The 25,929-nt window shown below is 37.3% G+C and overlaps 1 protein-coding gene across 1 annotated transcript in view; it reads left to right on the plus strand.

Moving 5' to 3' along the window:
* The first annotated feature begins 977 nt into the window (after positions 1-977).
* LOC107289875 (phosphatidylinositol 3,4,5-trisphosphate 3-phosphatase TPTE2) overlaps positions 978-25,929 on the plus strand; it is a 28,853-nt gene continuing 3,901 nt past the window's right edge. Inside the window, exons 1-16 of the mRNA XM_015818699.2 lie at positions 978-1,015; positions 2,251-2,331; positions 4,547-4,594; positions 5,315-5,476; positions 6,814-6,933; positions 7,879-7,978; positions 9,221-9,284; positions 12,799-12,863; positions 15,554-15,614; positions 17,180-17,261; positions 18,926-19,014; positions 19,957-20,018; positions 20,793-20,873; positions 21,841-21,946; positions 23,464-23,561; positions 24,682-24,777. Coding sequence (XP_015674185.2) covers positions 978-1,015; positions 2,251-2,331; positions 4,547-4,594; positions 5,315-5,476; positions 6,814-6,933; positions 7,879-7,978; positions 9,221-9,284; positions 12,799-12,863; positions 15,554-15,614; positions 17,180-17,261; positions 18,926-19,014; positions 19,957-20,018; positions 20,793-20,873; positions 21,841-21,946; positions 23,464-23,561; positions 24,682-24,777 — 1,353 coding nt within the window. The remainder of the gene's footprint in view (positions 1,016-2,250; positions 2,332-4,546; positions 4,595-5,314; positions 5,477-6,813; positions 6,934-7,878; positions 7,979-9,220; positions 9,285-12,798; positions 12,864-15,553; positions 15,615-17,179; positions 17,262-18,925; positions 19,015-19,956; positions 20,019-20,792; positions 20,874-21,840; positions 21,947-23,463; positions 23,562-24,681; positions 24,778-25,929) is intronic.

Here is a 25,929-nt window from a genome sequence, read left to right on the forward strand (position 1 = left end):
AAACTTGATCAGGTGAATTTCTCATTCCTGTCTGAGGTAATGGTGTAACCAACTTCACCATTGAAAAATAGGCTGAAGTCAGCTTTCTCTAACCCTGGTGTTTTTTAGAAGTCCACTGCCATGATTCCCATTTATCAGTGATCCTGGAGTTTGGGACTTGATTTAAGGAATTAGTAATTTGATGCACAGTAACTGAAGTCTGGCCAAAGTGAATGAGCCTTCCAGATAATGTTTTATTATGCAGCCATCCACTTCCATTTTTGGTACTGTATTTGATACTTTTATTTATAATCCTCTTGCATTTTTTCTCATTTTTTTCTTTCTGAAAAACAAAACATAAGAGAAATGGGATATGTGCTTACAGATCATCTTCGACTTACAACCAGTTGCTTAGCAACTATTTGAAATTACGAAGAACCTCCCTGTGTGTACTTACAACCTGGTTCTAAATTTCTAAAAACTGCCCCCCCCCCACTCACATGAGCACATTTATGGCATTTACTTCTGGTTTTCAGTAAAACCAGTTCATAGCAGACAATTGGTTTTCTTAATGACTGGAATGTTTGCTTAACAACTGCCGCAAAAGTAATAAAATCAGGTTGGTCAAGTGGGTGACCTGATTTATGACCATCACAATTTATGACCATGATGGGCAGGCTCCATTATAGTTGTAAACTGAGGACTACCTGTAATTTATTTTCTTTAGTAAACTGAGAGCTTTTAATCTGAAACCACTGTAATGAAGCCTTTCAGATCTCCATGTGGCTTTGATATGCCAACCAATTTATAGACAATGTACAGTTGATTTTGGTGGATTAACTTAAATAGCCTGTATGTATGCATTAATAGAAAGGAGCTGTGCTTGATAGGATAGCATGGTATAAAATACCACTTTTGTTACTCTCAACATTTCCTGTGTTTTGTCTTTTCATAGGCAGTATCTCTGCCGTGTTCCACTACATAAGAAATAAAATATAATGTCAACTGTAAAAATTGAATTAGAAGGCTCCGTTCGGTGAGTTATTCTGGTTGGAATATAAATGTAATCATAGTTCCATGGCAGCATCCATACTCTGAATACAAAGAACTTCAGATTCGGTTGCTAGTGCCTCAAGTTAATACTAGATTTGTAATAACATATCTACCCAAACATATGAGAATACAATTTGAATCCAAGTTATATTTTTTTGAAAGTATGAATTAATTTAATTGGCTACATTTGTATATCATGCTGTCATAATCAAATAAAATGACAATATATCCTATCATGTGTGAACATAAATAAAAAAACTCAGTTATGCGAATTAATGCTTTATTATTCAAATCATGTATATTTCCCCTCATTATTTCAATGGTTTGAACTGGGCGGTAATATTAACAGGCAAACTTCCATATTTTACAGTAGATGAGACATTTCATTTGAATGTCAATTTGAATCACGTATTGTGATGTGCAGGGCATTTTGTACTTTGAATGTGGGAAAAACTTGTACGAACAAGTGTGGTGTAATATATCCCATGACATTATTAGTCTGCACATTTTCCCATTTGAAACTATCTCAGTTTTATCCACAAGTGGATGACTTTCATTGGCGTAAACAGAAAAATCAATACTCCTGGTGATTAGATATATGAAGAAGATACATTCATAAAACACTTTTTCAAGATATGCCCTTGGTTGTTCCTTTCCATCCTTGACTAATTTTGATTCCTGCAGTTTTTGAAGAAAGAGAAAGTACATGTTTAGAAAGTGAACTATTGTGCCTTTTCATTCAGTGTTAAAACAGCATCTTACAATTTAGCATCTTCCAGATGTAATAAGGGTAAAATCATTTTTGAGTCAAACCCAATTCCTGGTGATTACACGGACACATCCATATGGTACACTAATATGAAAATTGTTTGCCTCTGCCTTCTGGGATATTTTTCCACTTCCCAATTTAGTCTACAATCCTAGAATGTGACATCTGGAGGGCAGTGATTAGAATGGGCGAGATGATGTTGTATGTTGCCTTTGAAGAAGAAATATTAACTATAGCAGCTTGATTGATTAATTCTGTAGCAGAAATCAAGTGACCAAGGAGATTACTGAAGAGGATGCAAGCACACGTACTAAGTAAGTTGAATTTCCTGAACAGTTTGAAAATTTAAATAACACAAGTCATTTATCTTTGGGATAAATGGAGTTGATTATGTTACCATTGAAGAAGAAATGTTATAATAGTAGCTTGACTGATTAATTCTATGGCAGAACTGAGCTAACCAAGGAATCTGTAGATACTCTTGATGATGGTGTTGAGGAAGAAGATTCTGATTCAGACTCATGGACGAGGTAAGCTGATAAATTTAAATAATACACAATATTATATTATAAATAACATTTCTCTGTTATTGAGCTAACTTAGTGGAGAAAAGAAAGTCAGGATTTTTTTAATGCTTACATTTAGCAAGCATTTGCACTGCAGCAATGTGTTCTACATGGGGCTATCCTTGAAGAGCATTTGTAAACTTCAACTGGTGCAGAGTGCAGCAGTGTGGACAGTTCTTGAGGCCCTTAGGATAGGCCATGTTAACCACTGCTCTGTGAACTGCACTGGCTGCCAGTTTGCTTCCAAGTGCAGTTCAAGGTGTTGGTAATTCCATTTAAAGACCTGCATGGCATGGGTCCAGGTTACTTGAAAAACTGTCCCATCCCTTTGGGACCGGCCCACCCCACCCATGCTGGCAGAAAGAGCATGCTGCGGGCCACACAGTCAAGGAAGGAGGCCTTCTCTACCCTGGCTCCTGCCCTTTGGAACAGCTTGGCCTCTGACATGAGATCAGCTTCTGACCTTCTATAAGGGCCTGAAGACCTGGCTCTGCCAGATGGCTTGGGGTCCCAATGGCAGAGCATCACACTGGAGGTGATTGATGAATTAAGAACTCTCCCTCCTACACGTCCTGCTCTCTCTCTTCCCATCTTTTAACTATAATTTTACCATTCTAATTTCCATTTTTATTTTTTAGAAATACTTATCTTTTATGAATTTTAATGCTTTTAATGCTATAAGCCACCCACGGTCACTTCAAAATGAAATGGTAAAAACTTCTAATCAAGCAATCAATTAATCAACCTAATAGTGGACTCCACAAAACTTCACAGAATTATTTATGCATTTATTTCTGAAATGTATGGGCAACCCCATATTATATAAAGTAAATTCCTTGTCCATAGATACCAAAATGGCAATAAAGTCACATAAGGTTGTAAAAGTATGTATAAAGGGAAAATGTGGCGGGGGTGAGGGTGGAAGTTCCAGTACAAATCAGAAGAGATTAAAAATTTCATCGAGCATAGAATGTTGGTTTTATTGATTGAGTAAGACTAGTGTTTGAAAATATACCATATTTGTTCCTGGTCCTTTTTGGTTTATCATTTCATTTAAATTTAAAGTGTGCATTTAGTTTTTAAAATGTGACATTCTGTTAGTTCTTGTCAAGTGGTTGTTCTGGACAGTGCTTTTTTTCTTTAAAAAAAAAAGGTGCCGGAACTCACACACGTCATACAACCCGCCTTGCCTACCCTACAAGGTTCCATCCAAAAAAGGTGCCGGAACTCTGTTCTGGGCGTTCTATAAGAAAAAAAGCCCTGGTTCTGGAAAATAAAAAGCACTTCCTAAATTGGCAATGTAGTTATGAGAATCTATAGTAAATAATTACAAATAGTAAAATAACATTGAAAAATGAATCACACAATTAACAAACATTAGAAACATAGAAAAAAGCAAAAAAATTCTTAAAGATATAATCTGAATATAACAAGTTGCTTGTTAATACAAGGGTATGCAAAGAACAGTAATGTATTTTTGGATAAGAAAAGCAGTCTTCTGTTTTGCAGGCATAGTTGATCTATGCAGCTAAATCCAGGGTGTGCACACAATTGGTTTTCTTTATTTTATTAATTTTTTATCCCATATTTATTACTTTAAAAACAACTCAAGGTGGTGAACATACACAATACTCCTTCCCCCTATTTTCCCCACAACAGTAATCCTGCGAGGTGAGCTGGGCTGAGAGAGACTGGGGCAGAATAACCCAGTTGGCTTTCGTGGCTAAGGCAGGATTAGAATTTTCAGTCTCCTGGTGCCTTGACTACTAAACCAAACTGGCTCTCTTTCTTGATAGAATTCTGTTTGTTCTTCTTTTTGATAGGATTTTATTAATCACTAAAATTTATAGTTATCTTTTAAAGCTTGGATTCAAAAATCCTTGAGAAAAATAGAAACAATTGCTGCTTTGAGGAGTTATAAGGAAAACAAAAAGGATTGCTAGGAAGATTTAACTAGTACCTAGCAGGCCTAAAAATGTGAGTTGTTACTGAAGGTATAATTCTAGACTGTCTTATAAGTATAATAAAAGTTTCTGTGTTATTGATATCACTACAATATTTATACCTGATCAGGGAGTACAGATACAACTCTATTTTGATAGGCTTGATTTGTTCCTTGAAATCTTAGTCAACATTTTAACAGTTTTTCTTTTGCTCCCTTTTTCCACCAACTATTCAGCAAGATGAAAAAGAAGATATCTCCATGTGTGATGTCTTTTGGATTCAGGTAAGTATTAAGTTTACATGAAATGTAATTAAGTAGAGGGAAAGAATTATACAGGGAATTTTTCCCTTTCAATTCTACAGATTTACTGTATCAGAAAATATTGGTCAGTTTAAACATTTTTATAAACCATGGTTTGTTCAGTAAGACAGTTTGCTGGATTCATTCAACTATTAAGCCATAATTTATAATTTACAATCCATGGAGTCTGACTACACATGACACATAATATCAAACAGTATTATGGTGTAGCACAATGTAAGAACCCAGTCTATAATGCACATGTCTCCAGCATATGACTATACTACGAATTTCTTGATCAAATATTTTTAAAATAAATTTGGGGACACTATCTGCGTTAATAAAATAATTGACTGTTTTTTCATGTCTTTTCAACTATTTTAGTTCAACTGATTTAGTTTTAGTGGGCAGGTTGCACATCACACTTGTGGCTCTCCAGCACCTTGTCATTCCACTACTGAATTGGTAGGGTTTGATAAGACCATTTTCTTTCCAAAATAAGCATCCCCAGAATTTATTTCTCTACAGCTCTCATTATCAAAAACTATAGTTAATGGTAACTAGAGATTACAGAAGATGTAGTCCAAAACCAATTGGATCTTAACATCTTAAGTAATAGAAAAACAAAAAGTACAGAAGTATGACTTGCATTCTTTTTGTTTTGAAATATACCTACATTTCTCATCTCCCTTGCACTTGCAGATTTTTTGGTGTGGTGCTTATTTTTGTGGATGTTTCACTTGTGATTCTTTCTCTGGTGATTGATGAAGCACGCAATTCTGTTGAATACATGATTGGAAACCTCTCTTTGAGTATATCATTATTTTTCTTCATAGATGTAATCCTGCGAGTGTTTATTGAAGGGTAAGAGCATATGTGCACATAGAAATCTGCTGATTTATACCGGCATCTTGATGGAATGAAATATGGGAATTTAGAACTAGCCCTAGGGATTGAAGGGAGATCTATGTATTCCTATAGTAGAATTGTACTGGAAATAAAATGTTTTAAAGGTTTTCTTTTTAAAGGTTTAAAGTTTTTGGGGATCTGTAAAAATAGTTTGGAATACTCCTGTTCATATTTCTAGAGACTCTATTAATTTTTTAAGACACTGAAGTGCTTTCAGGTACATTGCAACCAAACCAAGATATTTTCTGAGCTTTTGTTTCTCTCTTTTTTAAAATTTATATGTTTCTGGTAGAAAGAAAAGATGAAGAACTTGATCGGGAAAAGGCAGGAGGCTTCTAAATGGAATTTTATATCATCTTGACTGTAAAATATCATGAATTAGGCAGCACCGTTGCATCTCAGAGGAATAATCTAGAAGCAAACTTAATTCCACTTTTCCTTCCAGTTTTTGCCCCAACAGTCTGTATTTTATGATCACTGAACATGATCAGTGCTAAGCTATTTCTTTTAAATGGATTGCATGTCTAGCTTTTTAAAATGACTTTTTTTGTATTTTTAAAAAACATTTTGCTTCCCTCAGAGGTGCTGGTAATAATAAAAGAATGGATTACATACAGATTCTGAGATGATAATATATACAATGTGAGTTTTACAGCAGACTGTTGCAATATGGAGAGCTATGGCAGGATATTTTTGAACCACGAATAATCAGATTGTCTCAGATTTGATAAAGACTCAAAGCATTTAGAAACCTGGACAGTTCCTTTTGGTTTTTGAATCTCCCTTCAACAGCTTGGGGAGACTTTTAGTTTAGTTTACAAAACGAGGAATGTTTAAAAAAAAAAAAAGAATTGTAAATTATAAGGGCCTTTAACCATTTCACAAATTTGTATCATATTACTAAACTATCTTTTAACTATTTTCCATGAGCTTTTTATCTACACTATATTCTGTATCTTCCTGTCTTTCTACTATATATCTCTAATATGTTTATTGCTGATACCTATGCTTCTTTTGTCATAAAACCTACATGGACTCTATCGTCACCCTCTATAGAACTATACTATTTTCTACAGAGTTCATTTACAGTCGGAGGGAAGAAAAATATAGGTTCTGTTCAGAACTCCAAGGTAGACATCTTGTGTTTCCTCCGTCTCTCTTGTCTCTTTAGCACTGAGGTCTTATTGGCAGTAGCTATTTGATGGGCAACTGTCATTCTGACACTGGGAGAGGGAAACCATTAAGCTATTGTTACTTAGTGTTTGAATATTCTTATCTGTTTTGCATTTCAGATTCAAAAACTACTTCAAATCCAAATTAAACATTCTAGATAGCATCATTGTTGTGGGTACATTGTTGGTTGATATTGTATATATTTCCTCTGACTTGGCTGGAATAACTCTGCTTCCAAGGTAAGAAATATGCACTTCTTCAGCTCAAAGGTGCTTTTTCAGAAGACAACTGGACTGTTTTTTCCCCGAGGAAGAGGAAGACGTTTTGCTTCTCTTCCCTCTCTCTCAACAGAGAGGAAGGGATAAGACACTACCTATCTCCTATCATACAATATAGCCCTTGCAGCAGCTCCAAGAAGATTCCACCCCCATTTGCACATGTGACCCTGAGGGCACAGATAGACCCCCAAGAGGCTTCAAGAGCTCTCAGGGAGAGTGCTAATAACCAGATGACTGCAAAGAAATATGATCCTTCCAACCCCCCGCCCCCCCCATCCTGCCAGAACTAATCCTTCCATTGCCCCACCATCCTGCTAGAACTGATGAAGCTTCTTGGATGAGAAGTGAAATGTCTTCTTCTTCCTCAGGAAGAAAACTGTCCAGCTGCCTTTTGAAAAAGCACCTTTCAGACAACGGTGACCTGCATGACTGAGAATTTCCACAGGCACCTGATCAGTCTAACTCCAAAATGCAGAAATGCTGTGTTTTATTTCTTTCCTATTTGTTAAAGACCTCAATTTTTATTCTTTAAAAGGGAGAGATGAGCAGATTATAAATTATCAGGTCTTACGTGCATTGATTTTTACCTAGCTTATTGTGGTTTTTTTGTTTGAGGAGGGATATCTTTTTGATATATAAGAATAGTGGTTTCATTTGTTCCTAAAACAAAGTAAATATTAAATGGCATTCTTACTCCCTCTTCTGCCACAATAACTCTGATATCTATAGAAATTCTTTACCTGTGGGAAGATATGGCAGGAGATGAGGTTGTATAATAATTTGGTGCGGTTGAAACTTACAGATTCCCAAACTTGAATACCATTGTAGAAGGGGCTACATTGTGATCTGGGTATAGCCAAAGTTTGCACTAATAGTTGATATAATCCCATTCTTTCTATTTCCCAGAACAGTTGTCATTCTTCGAATGTTGAGGGTTATAATTCTGGTAAGAATTTTTCGATTGGCTGCTGAGGCAGAACGACTTGAAAAAGTGACTCGGAGGTTGGTAAGTGAAATAGAATGTTGTCAGCTCTGGTGCCTAGATTTGCTGAATTCACTTTCTAAGAAGGCTGATATGGTGGTTTGTGGGCTTGTTGCAAACAGGTAAACTGAACCAGGTTTTTTGTGTATATATTTTGAAATCTCCGATTGAATGTTCTTTCTTTTAATAAACATGAATACCATAATTAATTTTTAATTGACTTTTTCCTTAAATTGAGGACTTGAGGACTGGCCCATGTTAGCTTAGAATAGATGGCTGCATTTCCAGTCTCTCTAAAGCGCACCAGACAGGAAACACTGAGGTCTTTTGTTGGAAGGTAGACCTTTTCAGATCTTGTGATTCCATGTAATATTCAGGTTTTCATTCAGAGTTTCAGATAATAGGTCATCTGTTTCACATTGATTACAAATTTTGCACTTTAAATGCTTGTTCTTGATTTTCTGAAGAACCCATGATAGTAAGGTGAAGCTCTCAAATCAGCATCTTTGTGAATTTTATGCACTGAAAGCCTGAACTCAAAGTAGTATGTTTGTCTGTCTGTGTGTGTGTGTGCTACTTCATTTTAACAGTGAAACAGCAGTATTATATATTTGCAAGTGGGTGACAGTACATCTCTTTGATTTTGAGTAGAATTTTGCTTAGTTATACCACTTGATTTTTTTTTAAAGATAACATCATGGGTGTGTAACTTGTCTGAGGATATATTTAAAAAGCCATCTACAGTAGATTAGGACAAAAACTTGGCTAGAAGATAGTGCTTTCTTGCAAATTACCTTTCTCTGACTTCCAGCACCTAAATTTCGATCCTAAAATGTGACCAAAGAATAGCCTGATTTTTTGGGAAAAAAAAAAGCTGCACATTTTACAAAACGTATTCATTGTAGATGTTTATTGGAGAGGAGTTTTTGTGGATAGAATGTATACTTATGTTTAAGACAGATTACTGTTTACTGAACCAGCCTTTGCAGTATTGTTTTAAAAAAGTACCTGCTGAATTAAACTAACTTATGATTTTGAAGACAGAGTGCTTCAAAGTTAGGCAGAAAAAATATTGGAAAAAGTTTCAAGAAATATGCAGTGGCAAATAATTTCTCCACCATTGTGTTAGGCAGTTACCAGGAGATGAGTGATTTGAAGGTCTCTTCATTTTTAATGGGATAATTTCTGGAATCTATGCTTCCATGATTGACTACTTATTTCCTAACATCACTATTTACTATTGTTTTTTTCCCTTTTGACTAACAGGTCTCAGAAAATAAAAGGCGTTACACAAGAGGTGGCTTTGACTTGGATCTCACTTATGTCACTGGTTGGTATTTCTTGACTAGTAGAGAGATTGTCATAAATGGAGATCTAGGCATACAAGGATAATGGAAGAATGTGTGTAAGATGAACACAAGAAGAACCCTTTGTTCCATTTTCCATCTAAAGACTGCTTTTAGGGAAACGTAGTGATCCCTATGCTTCTCTTCACTATTGCTTCTTTGTGTTAAGAATCAGTGCTTGCTGAGGTAGACCTCGCCAATTATACTGAGCAGTTAAAGTTTAACCATTTGCAACAGAAGATTTGTAGAATGAGAGTCATGTAAAAAATCTTAATGTGGCCAAGAGCCATTGCCACCTCTTTCAACCTTTTCATTTACACAGTCATGCCTCTCTTTGTGTGAAAAGGAAATTAGATCTTTAATTCTGTCATTATGCTTGGTTATAAAGTCTTATATAATAGAGAATGTTTACGCATACAGTTTTGATATCATGGGTCAGTGATGTTCCTCACGAAGGGCAGAATGTTAGTTCTAGGGAATGAAGAAGAATGGGGGGGGGGAACACCAGTGTGAATTAATTGCATTAGCAGCTTTTTCCAATGACTGTGGTGTTACCTTTTCTTGATAGTAATTCATGAGTGACTAGATCTTGAGCAGGTTCTTCGGCTGTAGCTTGAAAGAAACTATAATTCATTTTTCCTCAGTCTGATGCCCTTCAAGTGGAATTACAATACCCAAAGTAACATAGGCAACATAGCCATTGGCATGCTGACTGGCAATTCTGGAATCTGTGTTAGTGTATTTGGAAAGTATTAGATTGTGGAAAGTTGCAATATCTAATATATCTAAAATTGGATAAATTAGATTAGTAACATATTTGCCTTTCTCCATTTGTAATCCATTTGTACTGCATAATATATACAGTTACTGATTGATATTGGGATTTATGTGATATGTGCCAATAAAATACTTCTTTATTTAAGATTATTTCCTTAAAAAATTCAAATTCTCATAGCTGTAGCATCTTTTAAGAGACCTGATGGTATGACACTAGTATAAATTGTTTAATCCTTCACTGGTGATCATGTTTTTCTTTTTAATTGTTGGATGTCTTTTATATCTTTATTGTAATACAACACGTTTTTTTATTTAAAGTACCAAATTTATACAGTAAGTGTAAGTCCTCAACTTACAACTATTCATTTAGTGGCAGTTCGAAGTTACCACGGCACTGAAAAAAGTGACTTATGATGATTTTTCACACATATGACCATTATAGTATCCCCATGGTCAAGTGATCAAAATGCGGGCGTTTGACAACTGGCATGTATTTATGACAGTTGCAGTGTCCCGAGGTCATAAGTCGAAGACTATCTGTAATTCCAGATTTTATTCCTTCACATTTGCAAAATATGATCATTTAAAAAAAATGCTGGGATTATTATTCGTTCATCAGTCCATTATGGGGAGGATAGATTATCAGCTTTCTATATCTGCAGTGGTCTGAGACTCTGGAGAAAACTTTTTAAATTGGAGAAGCAAGTTTGATATATTGGGGAAAAGAATCTGAATTACATATTAAACTTAGAAAAAAAGGCTGATTCTACTTTAATATAATCTGTTTGGAGCAAAGCACTCCATTATTTGCACAGCATCTTCGGTCCATTTTTCATTATATTTGTTCTGCATTATTAATATGCTAAACTGGGGGTATTTGTTAAGTTATTGACAAACTTCCTTCCTTGATTATTTAAATTCCTTAAATAGAGTATTGTTTTCAAGTAGAAAAGGAACTAATAAGAAAAAAAACATACCCCTACCAACACTGGAAGGGGCAAAGCTACTGTGGAGCAAACCTCACACACTGATGATGTTACTTAGTTGATAACGAAACATCTGCAAGCTTAGAGACCACCAAGGACTCCACCGTTACTATTTTCCTGCATAAAATTTAGTGTTTGCTTGGTGGTGTTAACTTTAAAATTGTCCTGCTTCAGTTTTTTAAACATCTTTTGTACTTCTGAACTGATTAAGTCACTAATTAATCCAATTCTCTCCCTTTAAAAAAATGTTTTACCAGAGTTAGATCTGCAACTATGACCACAGGATCTCAAGCTGTCACGTTTTTGCTTAAGAGAATGTACAAATTCCAAACCCCAGGGTTGTATTTGACAGGAAGAGCCTTGTCATAATCTCTGAAATCATGAAATGGTTTTTCTTGCTTTTAATCTACAAATACACGCCATATAAAGTTTTTTATAAAAAACTTTTATAAACTTTTATAATACACGCCATATAAAGTTTTTTTTCTTTTTTAATATATGTGGATATATCATTTTATCTTCATTCAAACAGTATATAAATATAGAGGTGATTAATTGAAGAAAAAAACTCTATAAAATTGACTTTGCAATAATTAATTCAATAATAAGAACAACAAAAAAAGAGCAAATGTGTCATTTCCTTTTGTGGAAAAATAAATATGCCTTTGGCTCTAATACCTGGTATTACCTTTTTGATAGAAACATGTTTTTCAGTTGGGATCAGGTTCTTCTGGTGAAATGCTGACTTTGGTTTTCGCCAAACATGTCTTCTGGTACTGTGACCAAATAACTCTGTCTTTGCTTGTTTGTCCATATCACATTGTTCTAGAAGCCCTGGTCTTTGTGTAGATGTTTATGACCAAACTTTAGTCTTGCCCTGATGTTCTTTCTGGACAGCAAATATTTTCTCCTGGCATATGTTCCACATAGATGTAATTTGTGCAGCTTCTTTACAATAGTAGACTCGTGCACTTTGACATCAGTAGTGGTGAGAACTATCTGTAGGTCTTATGATGAAATTCTGTGGTTTGTAGATGTCCATTTGTACATGATCTTCTGGATAGTGGAATCACTGGTGTTTGACAACCTTTTGAAATCTTTCCCAAACTCAGGCATTATAATCTCCTTTCTGAAGGCTTCTGAGAGTTTTTTGGATCTAGGCAGGTATTCAACAAGAAAGAGCAAAATCAATTAAATGTTTGAAGTTTTAGTAAAACATTTTAATAAGACCTGATCTGGCACACCTGAGCCTAAGGTATTTGAGATACAGTAGTGATAAACGTTGGGGGTCTACTTAGTTTTTCTGCAAAAAAATTGCATTTATGTTTGTTTAAATTACACAATGTATCACTAAATGTAAATGGCACATATTTCCAGTGGTGGGATTCAGCCGGTTCACACCACTTCGGCAGAACCGGTGGCTAATTTTTTGTTGCCCCGGCCTAGAATGGACCTCTGGAAGCGGCATCCACACCACAGAGAACCAGTTGTTCACATATTTGAATCCCACCACTGCATATTTTTAATATTTTATCTCTTATTAATATTGTTGAAATAAAAATCAAATATTTGTATGTTGAAATAGGTTGAAAACATTAAAAAAAATGAGGTATACTTACTTTTTCACATGACTCTACTCAAAGAAGTAGTGAACCTATGAAAAATCTCCCATTGGTCTCACAACGCGGATCTTAACGTTTTCTTTCTTTTTTGCTTATTTGTATCTGTTCATTAGCTCGTGTTATAGCAATGTCGTTTCCATCTTCTGGGCAGCAAGCTTTCTACAGGAATCCTATATGGGTAATCTAAAGATTAAAAGATGATGGCAATAATTTCTGTTATTCTGTGAATCCTGCTTTTTGTTTTCCTCTACTCCCAATTATTGGTGGTGTTTAATTTTAGTATGATTGTAAGGGATACCATATTAATTGTAGAAGAAAAGACCTCTTGGAAGCTAAAGCTATATTGCAATGTAAAATATAGTCTGCCCTTAGGATTTTTTTCCCCTCAAAGCTTTAGGCATGAATCCATATATAAATTTAACAGCTACTTAACGTATGAAAAAATGGGTTTCAATGATAAGCAATGAGAAATGATAACTACTCAAGACCTGTTCACTATTGCTATTTTTTTTTTATGTTGCTACTGGTATTATTATTTGTCAATGAAACGGTTTTCAGCTGTTAATGCACTCAAGGATGAGCATCTCATATGGTGAATGGATCCTTGGCAGTTGATTATGCATTCTGAGGCCTACAGAATTTACTAATTTGGAAGAGGGATTTAATACCATTATTAACAGGATAACAGGATAACAGAATTGGAAGGGACCTTCGAGGTCTTCTAGTTCAACCCCCTGCTCAAGCAGGAAACCCTATGTCGATGATACCCAACTATATATCACAACCCCAAATTGTGCTGATAAAAGTGTCAATGTACTAACCAGGGGACTGGAGGCTAAAGGTATGAAGAATGATTGCAGGAATTGGGTATGTCTAGTCTGATGAAAAGAAGGACTGGGGGGACATGATAGCAGTTTTCTAATATCTAAGGGGCTGCCACAAAGAAGGGGTGGGTCAACCTATTTTCCAAAGCACCTGAAGGCAGGACAAGAGGCAATGGATAGAAACTAATCAAGGAGAGAACCAACCTAGAACTAATGAGAAATTTCCTGACAATCAGTCAAACGACTTGCCTCCAGAAATTGTGGTTGGTCCAACAGTGGAGGCTTTTAAGATGCGATTGAATAGCCAGTTGTCTAAAATGGTATAGGGTTTCCTGCTTCAGCAGAGGGCTGGATTAGAACAGGAGTCCCCAACCTGTGGGCCGCAGCCAACTACCGGGCCCTGGCCTGCTGGCCACTGGGCTGCGAGACAGGCTGGCCAGTGTGTGCATGTGTGCACGCACACCTCCCCCCCATAGCTGTGCTAGCGCCATGGCTGCAGGGCGCAAAAACAGGATGCCGGTGTGCCTTGGTGCGTGAAAACGGGATGCTGCCATGCCGTGGGGTGCAAAAACGCCACTGCGCCGTGGGATGTGAAAATGGGACATCGTGGCGTGCAAGAATGGGGCAGGGCTAGTGAGTATCATGGCGCTAGTGCCGCCCCGTTGTGGCACACGCATACTCGTGGCCCCATTTGTGCGCACATGCGCACATAAAATGCTTCCCCTTCTCTTTCCCTCTGGTCCGCCAACTGGGAAAGGTTGGTGACCTCTGGACCAGAAGACCTCCAAGGTCCCTTCCAACTCTGTTTTTCTGTTAATATAATAATGGTATTCAATGGTATTCAATTCCTCTTCTAAATTGGTGAGTTTTGCAGGCCTCAGAATTCTGACTATCTGGCTCCTTCAGCAACTATCAAATTTAGCAGTTAAAAGTACAGTCCTTGTGAGTTTGCAGATAAAGCAAAAATGCATTCTGCGTTTTGAATAAAAAATCAGTATGAATATTTACTATAGGTCCTCCACACTATGGATTATGGTATGATAAGCACATATCCATATATACTCATGGATGAGCAGGGAATTTTAGGTGCCAAAATATACCCCCAAAACTGAGTTCAGCTTTTCCCTGGGCGGGCTCTTCTGGTAGTACTTTTTAAAAATACATATACAGGTCGTCCTCGACTTACAACAGTTCATTTAGTGATTGTTCAAAGTTACAATGGCACTGAAAAAAGTGACTTATGACCTTTTTTCACACGACTGTTGCAGCATCTCCATGGTCGCATGATCAAAATTCAGATGCTTGACAATTGACTCATATTTATGATGGTTGCAGTGTCCCGGGATCATGTAATCACCTTTTGTGACCTTCTTACAAGCAAGGTAAATGAGGAAGCCAGAGGCACTTAACAACTGTGTAAATAACTTAACAACTGCAGTGATTCACTTAACAACTGTAACAAGAAAAGTTATGAAATGGGGCAAATCTCACTTAACAACTGTCTTGCTTAGCAAAAGAAAGTTTGGGCTCAATTATGGTTCGTAAGTCGAGGACTACCTGTATATAAGCAGAGAAACTGACCCTCGGATTTTTAATCAAAATACCATGGATAATGTGCCGCCTGAAGATAAGCAAATTGTGAAAATTAAAAGACAAAATTTTTTAGGGTTGGCTTACCCTGGGTGGCACATTTTTCAGGGTACAGCATTTTGATTAAAAATTCAAGAGTCAGCTTATCAATGGATGGATTGATCTGTAAGAATATGTACTGTGGTTTGTCTCTTTCCCTGAGTACTGCTTTAGTTTATTGATGGACTTTAGCAATACTAGTATTTATAATTTAGCCAGCATACTGGTTGGAAATTATGAAAGTAGAAGTCAGACTGCAGGAGGTTGCTGTATGTCTCCATATCAGCATCAAACCCCTCTGTCTGAGATTTGAATCTTCCTTGAAATACTTTCTATCTGAAACCAGTTAGATAAATAAAGTCGTTAATAATTCATGCCACCTTGACAATTAAAATAAATGATTATTTTTTATAAGGAAGTTGCAAAGTTCTTGGACACAAAACATGAAGACCACTACAAAGTCTACAATCTTTGTAGTAAGTATTACTTTGTTTCTTAGTCACCAAGACTGGAGCAGTCAGGAAAACTTCTACTGCATCTGTTCTAATCACAAACCAAGCCATCCACCATCCACCATCTTATTTTTTCCTTCTAGATATGCAGTGAATGTCCATAGCTGAGGGGGGACATGAATCTGGGTATCACATATTTTAACCATACCACACTAAATCAGTAACTGTTTCCTTTTAAAATAAAGTTCTGAATGATACAGAACTTAGTCTTTATGATAGCCTTAAGATACATACATATTCCCACTTTTTTTTAACCTCTTCAGCATAATGACTGTTATTTAGTCTTCCTCAGTTCATGTTTTCCCAACTTAGTGGTCTCCATCTGATGGCTTCAATACCTTGCTGACTGAAACTTCTTGAATTGTAATGTCAAAACATCTGGAAGGTACAAAACATCTAGAAAGGAAAAACTGCTTCAGTTATAGACTAATTTTTTCAGTTCATTTCTTAATGTCAAGCCTCGTGGCAAGTGTTAAATCAAACTTTTCTAGGGTTACAACATCTGTGTCATTCAATGATAAAGATTCTGGTCCCAATTGTGGTCGTACATTGAGGACTACCTGTAGCTCAGCAGTTATCTAAAAACCATAGATGTTAACTGTTTCTGTCAGCAACAAAATTCAGTATAATTGCAAGAAGGAGGGTTGAACATATTGCTGTTTGCTACCCTGTCAACGCCAGTAGAAATTTGGAATTAATATAGCTTTGCTTTTTTTCTACACAGTTTAATGGGATGCATCTTTGTGTATGTATTTAATAAACCATATAGATATTGGCACTTCAGAGGGCCATGCGCTGCTGGGCTTTGAATACTGAGATGAAATACATATTGTAATTTGATACATCTGATTCTATAAATCAGATGAATCATAGATGTTTTTGTTGCTAATTTTAAAAACTTCTCCAATCTGTTGTTAAAACTGGAACTTCCACTGACTAATTAGAGGGAAGGCAAATTTACATCAAAGTCATATAAAATTTGGTATAGATCAGAGGTTGCCAGCCTTTTTGGAGTAGGTACATTTAAAGTTTGAGAACAAGTGATACTGTTGCAAAACAATTACTGATAAAGATTGCCTGATGGCTGGCAGGGATGTAACCAATTTCAAAGTAAAGATTTTCCAGAATGTTACTTGCCATGCTATTAGTATTCCTTTTATTGAATATGCTATATTGCCCTGGCTTAGTATTGTCCTTTTTCTGAGCAGATGGACACACTTCGAAACTAAACATATTGATTAAAGTTGCTTAACATTTTTATTTTCTTAAGGGACCCAGATATTCAGGAAAGAACAGAAAAGGATGAAAATACGCAGTTTCCCTTTTTAAAAGCCGTGGGTGTGCATTTTAATATATATAAAAAAATCAGGTGGAGCAAGGAGTCTGGTCAATGCCCAAAGGGAATTGTGGGGTAAATAGTGCCCAAGTACCATTTAAGATCTAGATATTTGTCCAAAGTATTGCTTTGGAATTTTCCTAATGGAACTTTGTTTATATACATAATATTTGTATAATATTTTTTCCTGCAGGTGAGCAGGGCTATGACCCAGAGATTTTCCATTATAGAGTGGAGCGGATGTTTATTGATGACCACAATGTTCCCACTTTGGCGTAAGTATGATTCTGCAATGGTGCTGTGTAGATTTGACAATAAATCAAGGCTGAATAAACCAAATCCAGTTGTTTAAAGTCTGCAGATACCTATAGTCTATGAAAATATATAACCTATGAAAATCTATAGTCTATTGAATTTATATACTGTTATCTCACAACTGTTGGCAGTTCACAATAATAAAGTACAAATAAAATATCCACAATAAAATATAGATTAATTAAAACTCTGAATAACTGAATCCTGCAACATTAGTTAATACTCAAACGCCCTCTGGAATAACTTACTTTTAACTTGTTTCCTGAAAGTTATAATCAGTGAACTCAATCTCATCTCAGAGAGAGAAGATTCCAGAGGGCAGGAGTCATCAGAGAGAAATAGTGCCTCTGGACTTCAGTCCCATCACTTCCTAGAAATAAAGCAATACCAGCAGCTTCTCCCAAGAGAAAAGCCTTGGACAGGTCAAATCCACTTGAAGGAGGCTAACCTGAAAGTACTAAGGCATGATGGCGAACCTTTTAGAGACCAAGTGCCCAAAACCTGCCCCCGCCCCATCCCGCTTGCCTGCAGGGCCACTCACCGCCTCCAGGGCCCGCCGCAGATCGCCCAGGCAGCCCAGCAGCCCCATGGCGGCCATACGCTCTGCCCGCGCCCTGCAGCATCAACTGTGTGCGATGGGGCGGGAGGGCAGAGTCTTGTCTACGCTGCCTGGTTGCCATGTCCTTGGCTACACTGCTCTGCGTGGGCCACGCTCGGGGATGACTCTCCTCCAGGGGGGCTGCTGGTGAGGGGGTTGCGGGAGGAGGCAAGGCTGGGACAACGGCATGTGTGCCCACAGAGAGGGCTCCGAGTGCCGCCTCTGGCACGCGTGCCATAGGTTCGTCACCACTGTACTAAGGGCTAAGCCATAAAGGGCTGGGTAGGTTATAACTAGCACTTTGATTTCCACCCAGAAGCCACCAGGACATTACTGCAGGATTTGCAGAAATGGTATAACATGGTCATTGTGTCAAGCACCTGACTACGCACAGACTGCCACATTCTGTACGAGTTATGGTTTTTGGAATGGTTTTCAAATGTAGCCCCATGTAATGTGCTTTGCAATTATCCCAGCAAGTGGTGATGGGGGCAGGAGTCATTGTAAGAAGCTATTCCCAGTCAAGGCATGGCTGCAACTGGTGTACCAGCTGAAACTAAGGGCCTCATTATTACAGCTTGACCTACTATTAGGAGCTATGAGTCCAAAAGAAAAGCAACTCTATTTTGCTGGGTTTAACTTTAACATGTTTTCTTCCATCCAAATGCTAAGAGTCTCCCAGCATTGGACAAGACTTGTATAATATCTCCAGCCAGACCGGAGTGGCATATACAATTAAGTATCATCAGCATATTGATAGCATCTCATCCTTGTTTGTTTTCAATTGTGAACAGTTTGTTTCCACTTGTGAACAGCAATGCAAGTCTTTTTAGTGGAAAGTACTTAAAAATCTCTCCTATGAACTATGTTCTGGCTTATCTCCAGAGGTAACCTAAAGATGCTTAAATGGAAATGGTGTGTGGTTATAAGAAATTCCACTGTTCTGATAAATGAGAGAACATTTTAATTTTTCTACAGCAATATTTACATAAGCTCTTAAATAAGGCATTCTTCCTTTTCTTTAAGGGAGACGCTCATATTCACTGCCAATGTGAGGCAATGGATGGAACAGGACAACCACAATGTTATAGCAATACACTGTAAAGGTGGGAAAGGTATGTGAACTTTCTGGTTTGGAAGTTCCAAAGATCCCTCTTTTGACAATTGTTCTGGTGCAGGAGAGTGTGTAAAATGATTCCCTGAATTGGACTCAGAGGCTAGCATCTGTCAGTATTAATGCTGAAGGGCTGATAAAATGTTTTCAGATAATGTATTAGTTAAGGGATGTGCTGACTGTAGCCTCACATGGTCTTGAAAAGCAGCCCCGTGCAGATACTAGCAATCCAGTATCTTTCAGACATACTCAAGGGGAATGTTATTTTTAGCCCTTCTGAAAACCTTAGATCAGGGGTAGGCAACCGTGGCTCTTTTATGACTCGTGGACTTCAATTCCCAGAATTCCTGAGCCAACATGGCTCAGCTTGGAAACCTCTCTCTTTCTCCTCAGCATGGCTGGCTCAGGAATTCTGGGAGCTGAAGTTCATGAGTCATAAAAGAGCCAAAGTTGCCTACCCCTGCCTTAGATTATCAGTCATTATCTGGGATGCATGGAAATTCTGAAATAGCAATAGCAATAGCACTTAGACTTATATACCGCTTCACAGTGCTTTACAGCCCTCTCTAAGCAGTTTACATATTGCCCTCAACAATCTGGGTCCTCATTTTACCAATCTTCGAAGGATGGCAGTTTGACACTTGAACTGCTGAACTGCTGGCAGCTGGCAGTCAGCAGAAGTAGCCTGCAGTACTGCATTCTAACCACTGCGCCACTACGGCTCAATAGATTTAGCATTCACTGATAGTAGCTATCTGCGAAGACTGTTTGCATTACCTGGTGGTAGATGTGCAGGATGAATTTTTTTTAAAGTTCAGGTTTTAGATTGGTTAGGAGGTGCAGGGGTGGGATTGCTTAATACTGATGCTTTCACAGCCTCATTCTTGGGGACAAGTAAACATGACATTATTTCTAAGTCACTGATTTCCCCTTTTTGATGCAGGTAGGACTGGAACTATGATTTGCATCTGGCTTATTGACACCGGCCTGTTTAAGACTGCGCAGGTACCAAAGTAATGTTGATAGTTTCCCTCTTCTTTCTGAATGAGTTAAAGTATTTGAAATGACTCTTTATGCAGAGCATGTTGAAAAGTGCTACCTCCCATAGTTTCTTCTGTGTGGGTTCCAAATGTAAAATGGAATTAAAAATTGATACTTTCAGTATGGCTTGACCAAACCACCTAGCATGCAGTTTCTGTTTGTTCAATGTCATCTTTGATAAGGAGTTTGAATTTGCCATATCCAAGACTTCATGTAATAGAGCCAGAAAAGCTGTTCTGTCACCGTGTGAAATTCCTTCAATGAGGCTTGTTCCTATATGTGTCCAGTTGTTTTTTTTCTCAGATTACTATTTTACCTGCTTGCCTACAGCAAATATTAAGTTGTCCAACTTGTAATTTATTTGGATGTCTCCTGGAACTCTATTTAAAGTTGGTATTAACTATGGTATTAACTGCCCATAGTTCTTCCAAAAATTGCTTATGAATTGTAATTTACAATATGACTGAAAAGGAAAATAATTAAATATGTGTTAAAGTAATTGTTTCTTTAATTAAATCCAAATTAAGTTTTGCCCCACTCTGCCCACTTGGTTTTCTTGAGCACATCTATTTTCTGAAGTGTAGCTCTGGCATGCCACTTACAAATGTGTAGCCCTGAGGCACTCTGCTGATCCCAAGTTGTGCACTTTTCTGATATAAGATCTCTAGCTGGTTGTTCTTAAACCGAATACTGTAAGATACTGCAGTAGTTACAGTAACACGATTCTCATTTTTAAAGGAAAGTTTGGAGTACTTTGGTAAAAGAAGAACTGATGAAACTACCAGCACTAAGTTTCAGGGTGTTGAAACGCCATCACAGGTAAAAAATTTACTATGAAGCTATGTGTAAGGTTGAATTAAAAAAAATTAATACAATTGATTGGCACAAAATAGCTGTGTAATTTAAATAGTCATTTTCTGTTTTTACCTTGCATTTTTTAAAGTTCTGCTTCACTGCCTTTCCTCCAATCATGATAGCTTGGGTTTGGTCATTTTTGGTTAAGCAAAGCTTGGGACATAAATATTAAATCCCCCCCCCTTATGAAGTCAAACATCAGAGAATGATATGAGAAATACCTTGGAAGAGGGGGCAAAGAGATGCTGCCTAGGGCAGGGGTAGGCAACCTTGGCTCTTTTATGACTCGTGGACTTCAACTCCCAGAATTCTTGAGTCGGCATGGCTGGCTCAGGAATTCTGGGTATTGAAGTCCAGAAGTCATAAAAGAGCCAAGGTTGCCTACCCCTGGCCTAGGGAATGGTCAGATAAGAGACAGCGTAGCCCACAGCTGAATAGTCAGTGGGGCAAGAGACTCAGAAGGGATCCTCCTTAGTTTTTCAGGCTGTACCTTCAGACTTTCAAGTTTCTATTAATGTAGCTTCACAATAAAGTAGATTTAGCTTATCTGATCTTGTTTCATGTCTGGCCTACTTGGTAAGGCTGACATCAGTTTTGCAAGTCTGAAAGTACAATTCTCCTACTATCTCATTTACAGCCTGAGAAACTCAGGGAGGGTCCTTTCTGAGCCTGTTGCCCCACCTACTATCCAACTGCAGGGTCCGCTGTTCCTTACTTGACCATTTCCTGGGCGATATCTCTTTGCCCCATCTCCCAAGGACTTTCCCACATAACATTATAAACGGACTTTCCATTTTTTGGATTAATAGGACATTTGCTTTCCTTAAGATTTTGGCTTTATAGAGATATGAATATTTATTTATTTATATTTGTTATAGATTTCTATATAAAATTATTTTTGTCTCAAGGCACTCCTAAATTTTATTTGCAGAGTAGATATGTAGAATATTATGAAATCTTGAAATCGGAATACAACCTGATCCTCCCACCAGAGAAGCTTTTCAGAATCAGATGCATAAAGCTCTATGCTATCCAAGGTAAGTGCCACTAAAATGCTGTAGGAAGGGGATTTTCCAGTTGTTTATGCAATCTCAGCACTTAGATCACAGTTGGGTTCCTTCCATCACCCAGTACCATCAGAGTAGGGCTGTGAATGGGCAGGCTGAATATTCTTGACAGTTACAGCCAGCCGGACTCATCCTAGCTGGCCAGTTCATATCCACTAATAAAGCATGGCTCTTGGTTCTGTTGAATTAGACTGTCCCATCTCCCTCTGTTGGGGATAGAATTTGAAAAACAAACAAACAAAGGCTTGGGGAAGAACTTGGAAAGAAGTTACAGAACTAAGGTGGAGGAAAGAGTGGAGTTTAACATCTCTTTGAACGACCTCTATTAAATGGCTAGAATGTTTATGAATCAAAAGGGAAGTCTAAGTAGTTTAATCAGAAGGAACATCTGATTTAAGAGTCACTCGTTTTTTTGTAGAAATAGGTAAAACATGATTTTGCATTAGATTTTTAGTTTGTTTTCTCTGGCTGTTAAATCTAATTTTTCTGTACTTCTTTATGCAGGATAAGACATTGGCTATGTTATGCCCAGTCTTCTATCCCTTATTCAAACTGGACATGAAGACACTAGATTTATTTAGGATACTTTTATGAGCTGGGATCCCTGTAGCTTCTCTTCTGAGTTCCAAGCAAGTCGCTAGAGCAGACCAGTACCATCTTAAAAGAGGATGTTCAAAGCCTCCAGTCTACTTCCACATATGTTCAGCCATCCATTTCAGCAGGGTAGCAGCTGCAACATATCCTTGTGTTGGTGCTGTTTTAGCCTACTGATGTCATTTCAGGAAGTGAATTGACCAGCTGCCTTGTGTTTGGTGGAGATTCTTTACTCAACCTGTCTCTCAGCATTTTAGGTTTCCCATTGTAGAAATGTGCTTGCACATTTGGGGAAAGTACACAAATACAGAATTGCTGGTTTAGCAGCATTGCAAGTTTCAGAAGGCAAGTTTGCTGCCATGAAACTGAAAGCTGTTGAGATTTTTCAGTGTACCTGCAATTTTTAATCTACCTCCCTATTGCATAGTTTTCCTTTAAACTATAACTGCATTTTTTACAAAATCAATGGATACATAATTGCATAGACATACATGAAACATAGAAAAACACAATGTCAATTTAGTCTTTTCTTTTTGTGAAGAGTGAAAAAGGAATGCTTGCTTAGATGTGGATCAAGTAAAAGGAGGCAGCTATTGGCCAGCTTGAAAGTAGAACAAGCTAGGAATGATGGATTGATGGTTCTCTATGAATTACAGACTAGCAAACCTATAAATATTATTGTATTCCTAGTATTTACATCGTCAAATTGTCAGAACAGTCCAGATCAACCTTGGGAACATATTAAACTGGATTGGAAAGGACTAGGAGATGAAAAAGCTGGTCATTTTGCAACATCACGGGATATTTTTGTTTTAAAATATGAATTCTATTGTTTGATTCCAGTAATTATCTAATGCATGTCTTTGTCTCCATTTCTCCTCTTTTCCCTCTAGGAGTTGGTAAGGGCAATGGAACTGATTTCAGAATACAGATAATAATGAAGAAGGATGTAGCATTTCAGTGCATTTGTGCAACACTAATGAACTGCAAGGTCAGAGCTTCATGTTAATTTAAGGATCCTGTGGTCATGAAGGCCAGGATTTGTTGATAGAGTTCCCATTCATTCCATGTTCAATTGCAGCACAGATCTGTGTACTGCAATGAAAACTGAGGCATCCTTGCTTTGAGTTCACTGATTGAACAATTCCAAATAGGCAGTGATGAATAAAGTAGTGAGAAGGGCCATGCTTAGTAGATGCATGCCAGGTATTTCAATTCTGTCTCTAGAACAGGAGTGTCAAACTCGCAACATCATGTGACGTGTCCCGACGTATTGCGACTTTTTCTCCATTGCCGGCAATGGGGTGGGCGCGGTTTTGGCATGATGCATCTGGCCTGTGGGCCGGCAGTTTGACACCCCTGTTCTAGAATCTATAAATGGGAAGGAGAAATTTCTTATTTGAGATCCTGGAGAACCAGCATAAAAAAGAAAGTGCTAGGCACACCAGTAATCTGACTTGCAATATGGCAGCTTTTGCTATTCCTATTGGCTGTGTTGTGAGAATAACAGATCCTTTTGCAGTTTTTTTACAAAAATAGCTAGCATGCTATTTGACTAACATCCAGAAAGGCTGATAGATTATTATATGTCAGTTAAGTTCCCACAAATAGTGATAAATTAACTAGAGGTGGCATTAATCCATCTGAGGATCAGAGAAGAATGTGTTTTTAATGTTCATGCCTTGAAAGAAGTAACTTTTGAGAAGCAAACTAGTTTAGAAAAAGCTGCATTCAAAATAGAGTTAATTATTACCTAAAGCACTAGTGGAGAGCTCTTTAATATTGCATGAGGCTATATACTTATAGAACTGTATAATCTCTTCAAGAGCTAAATGGCAGTTTTATGGCATGACTTCTTACCTTTAAAATTTCCTTTTGAGCCAAAATGGGTAATGCAATATGCATATGACTTTCAGTCTCTCACATACATAATCTTGTCCTCTCGAGTGGAGAGACTTATTGAAATATTAACAGATAATGAGCTACACCTCCCTTCAAGCTCCTTCGTGGTATTTTCAGTGCATGAGAAAAAGAACTAATAAATTACAGTCTTACATTTTGTGAGAAACATTTAGTGAGTGAGAATAAGATGTATATCTATTTTGTTTCAGTTGTTCCTTGATCATGAAAATGACCTGATAGTAATTGGTTTGAAAAACTGTCCTGTCATCAGAAATGATGTGAAAGTCAGATTTGAAGCTACTTCTGTAAGTTGAGAAATGGTGAATTTTTGTATACCTTTCACATTTGTAACTGTGTTGAAATAGTCGTTCCATTCCATCTCAGGCACAAAACCTTTAAATGGTTTAAGCATCCTGCTAACCTTATACCCACCTACCAAACTTGGCTGACTTTGAAAAACTAAGCTTGGTAGGCCTGTTTTGGAGTCCACCAGGAAATGCCAGACTAAAAAAGTCTAAAAAGCAGTGGCAAACTACTTCCATATTGTTGTTAAGGAAATTACATAGCCATGTCTCAAAGTGACCAATTGTTGATTTGGATTGAAAGAAACTTCAGACTTCTCTGTTTTGTACCCTTAAGCTGCTAGATTTCTCTGCATAAATTGACCAGATGTAACCAGCTGAAGACATGTTATTATGGATTTCAGTTCTTTCTTTCTTTTTATAATATTTTATTGATTTTCTAATTTTACAATTAAACATTTAAAAAACAACGTGGTGACTGGGTAATCAATGATTCCATAACATGCATAAACCTTTAGCACAAATCTCAAGTTACAATATCAGATATTTCCTCTCTTTATCCCTTAATATCTACTATCTCATATTGAATTAATATAATTCTTATTGTTATCAACTAAGTAAAACCATCTTTGTTACATTTATCAATAATTTTAAATTTATACATATCTTAATTGTCTTTACATTCAATCTTATATAAATCAATGTCCTGTTGAAGCTTTTTCCCCAGGCTTTAATTTCCCTTCAATATTCAACTTAACATTTGGTATGTTATAGTTTCTAAGCTTTAGGTAACTAGAGTTTCCCTTATCTCAACTTCTACTTTTTCCCTTTTTTATAACAAAATCTAATATTCTAAATATACATCTTATCTATTTGCATATAATCTTATTCTATTTTCTAAAAATTCTCTTCCCCCCCACCATATTAAACCAAAAATCTATTAATCTTATTACACATCTATCTGGACCCTCTCCAGTCGGGCTTCAGGCCGGGGTACAGCACGGAAACGGCATTGGTCACGTTGGTAAATGATCTCTGGAGGGCCCGGGACAGGGGTTGTTCCTCTGTCCTTGTTCTTTTGGACCTCTCAGCGGCTTTTGATACTGTGGACCACAGTATCATGCTGTGGCGGTTGGGTGGGTTGGGAGTGGGAGG

Source organism: Protobothrops mucrosquamatus, unplaced genomic scaffold (assembly GCF_001527695.2).
Source record: "Protobothrops mucrosquamatus isolate PMUCROS unplaced genomic scaffold, P.Mucros_1.0 scaffold778, whole genome shotgun sequence".
Lineage (NCBI taxonomy): Eukaryota > Metazoa > Chordata > Lepidosauria > Squamata > Viperidae > Protobothrops > Protobothrops mucrosquamatus.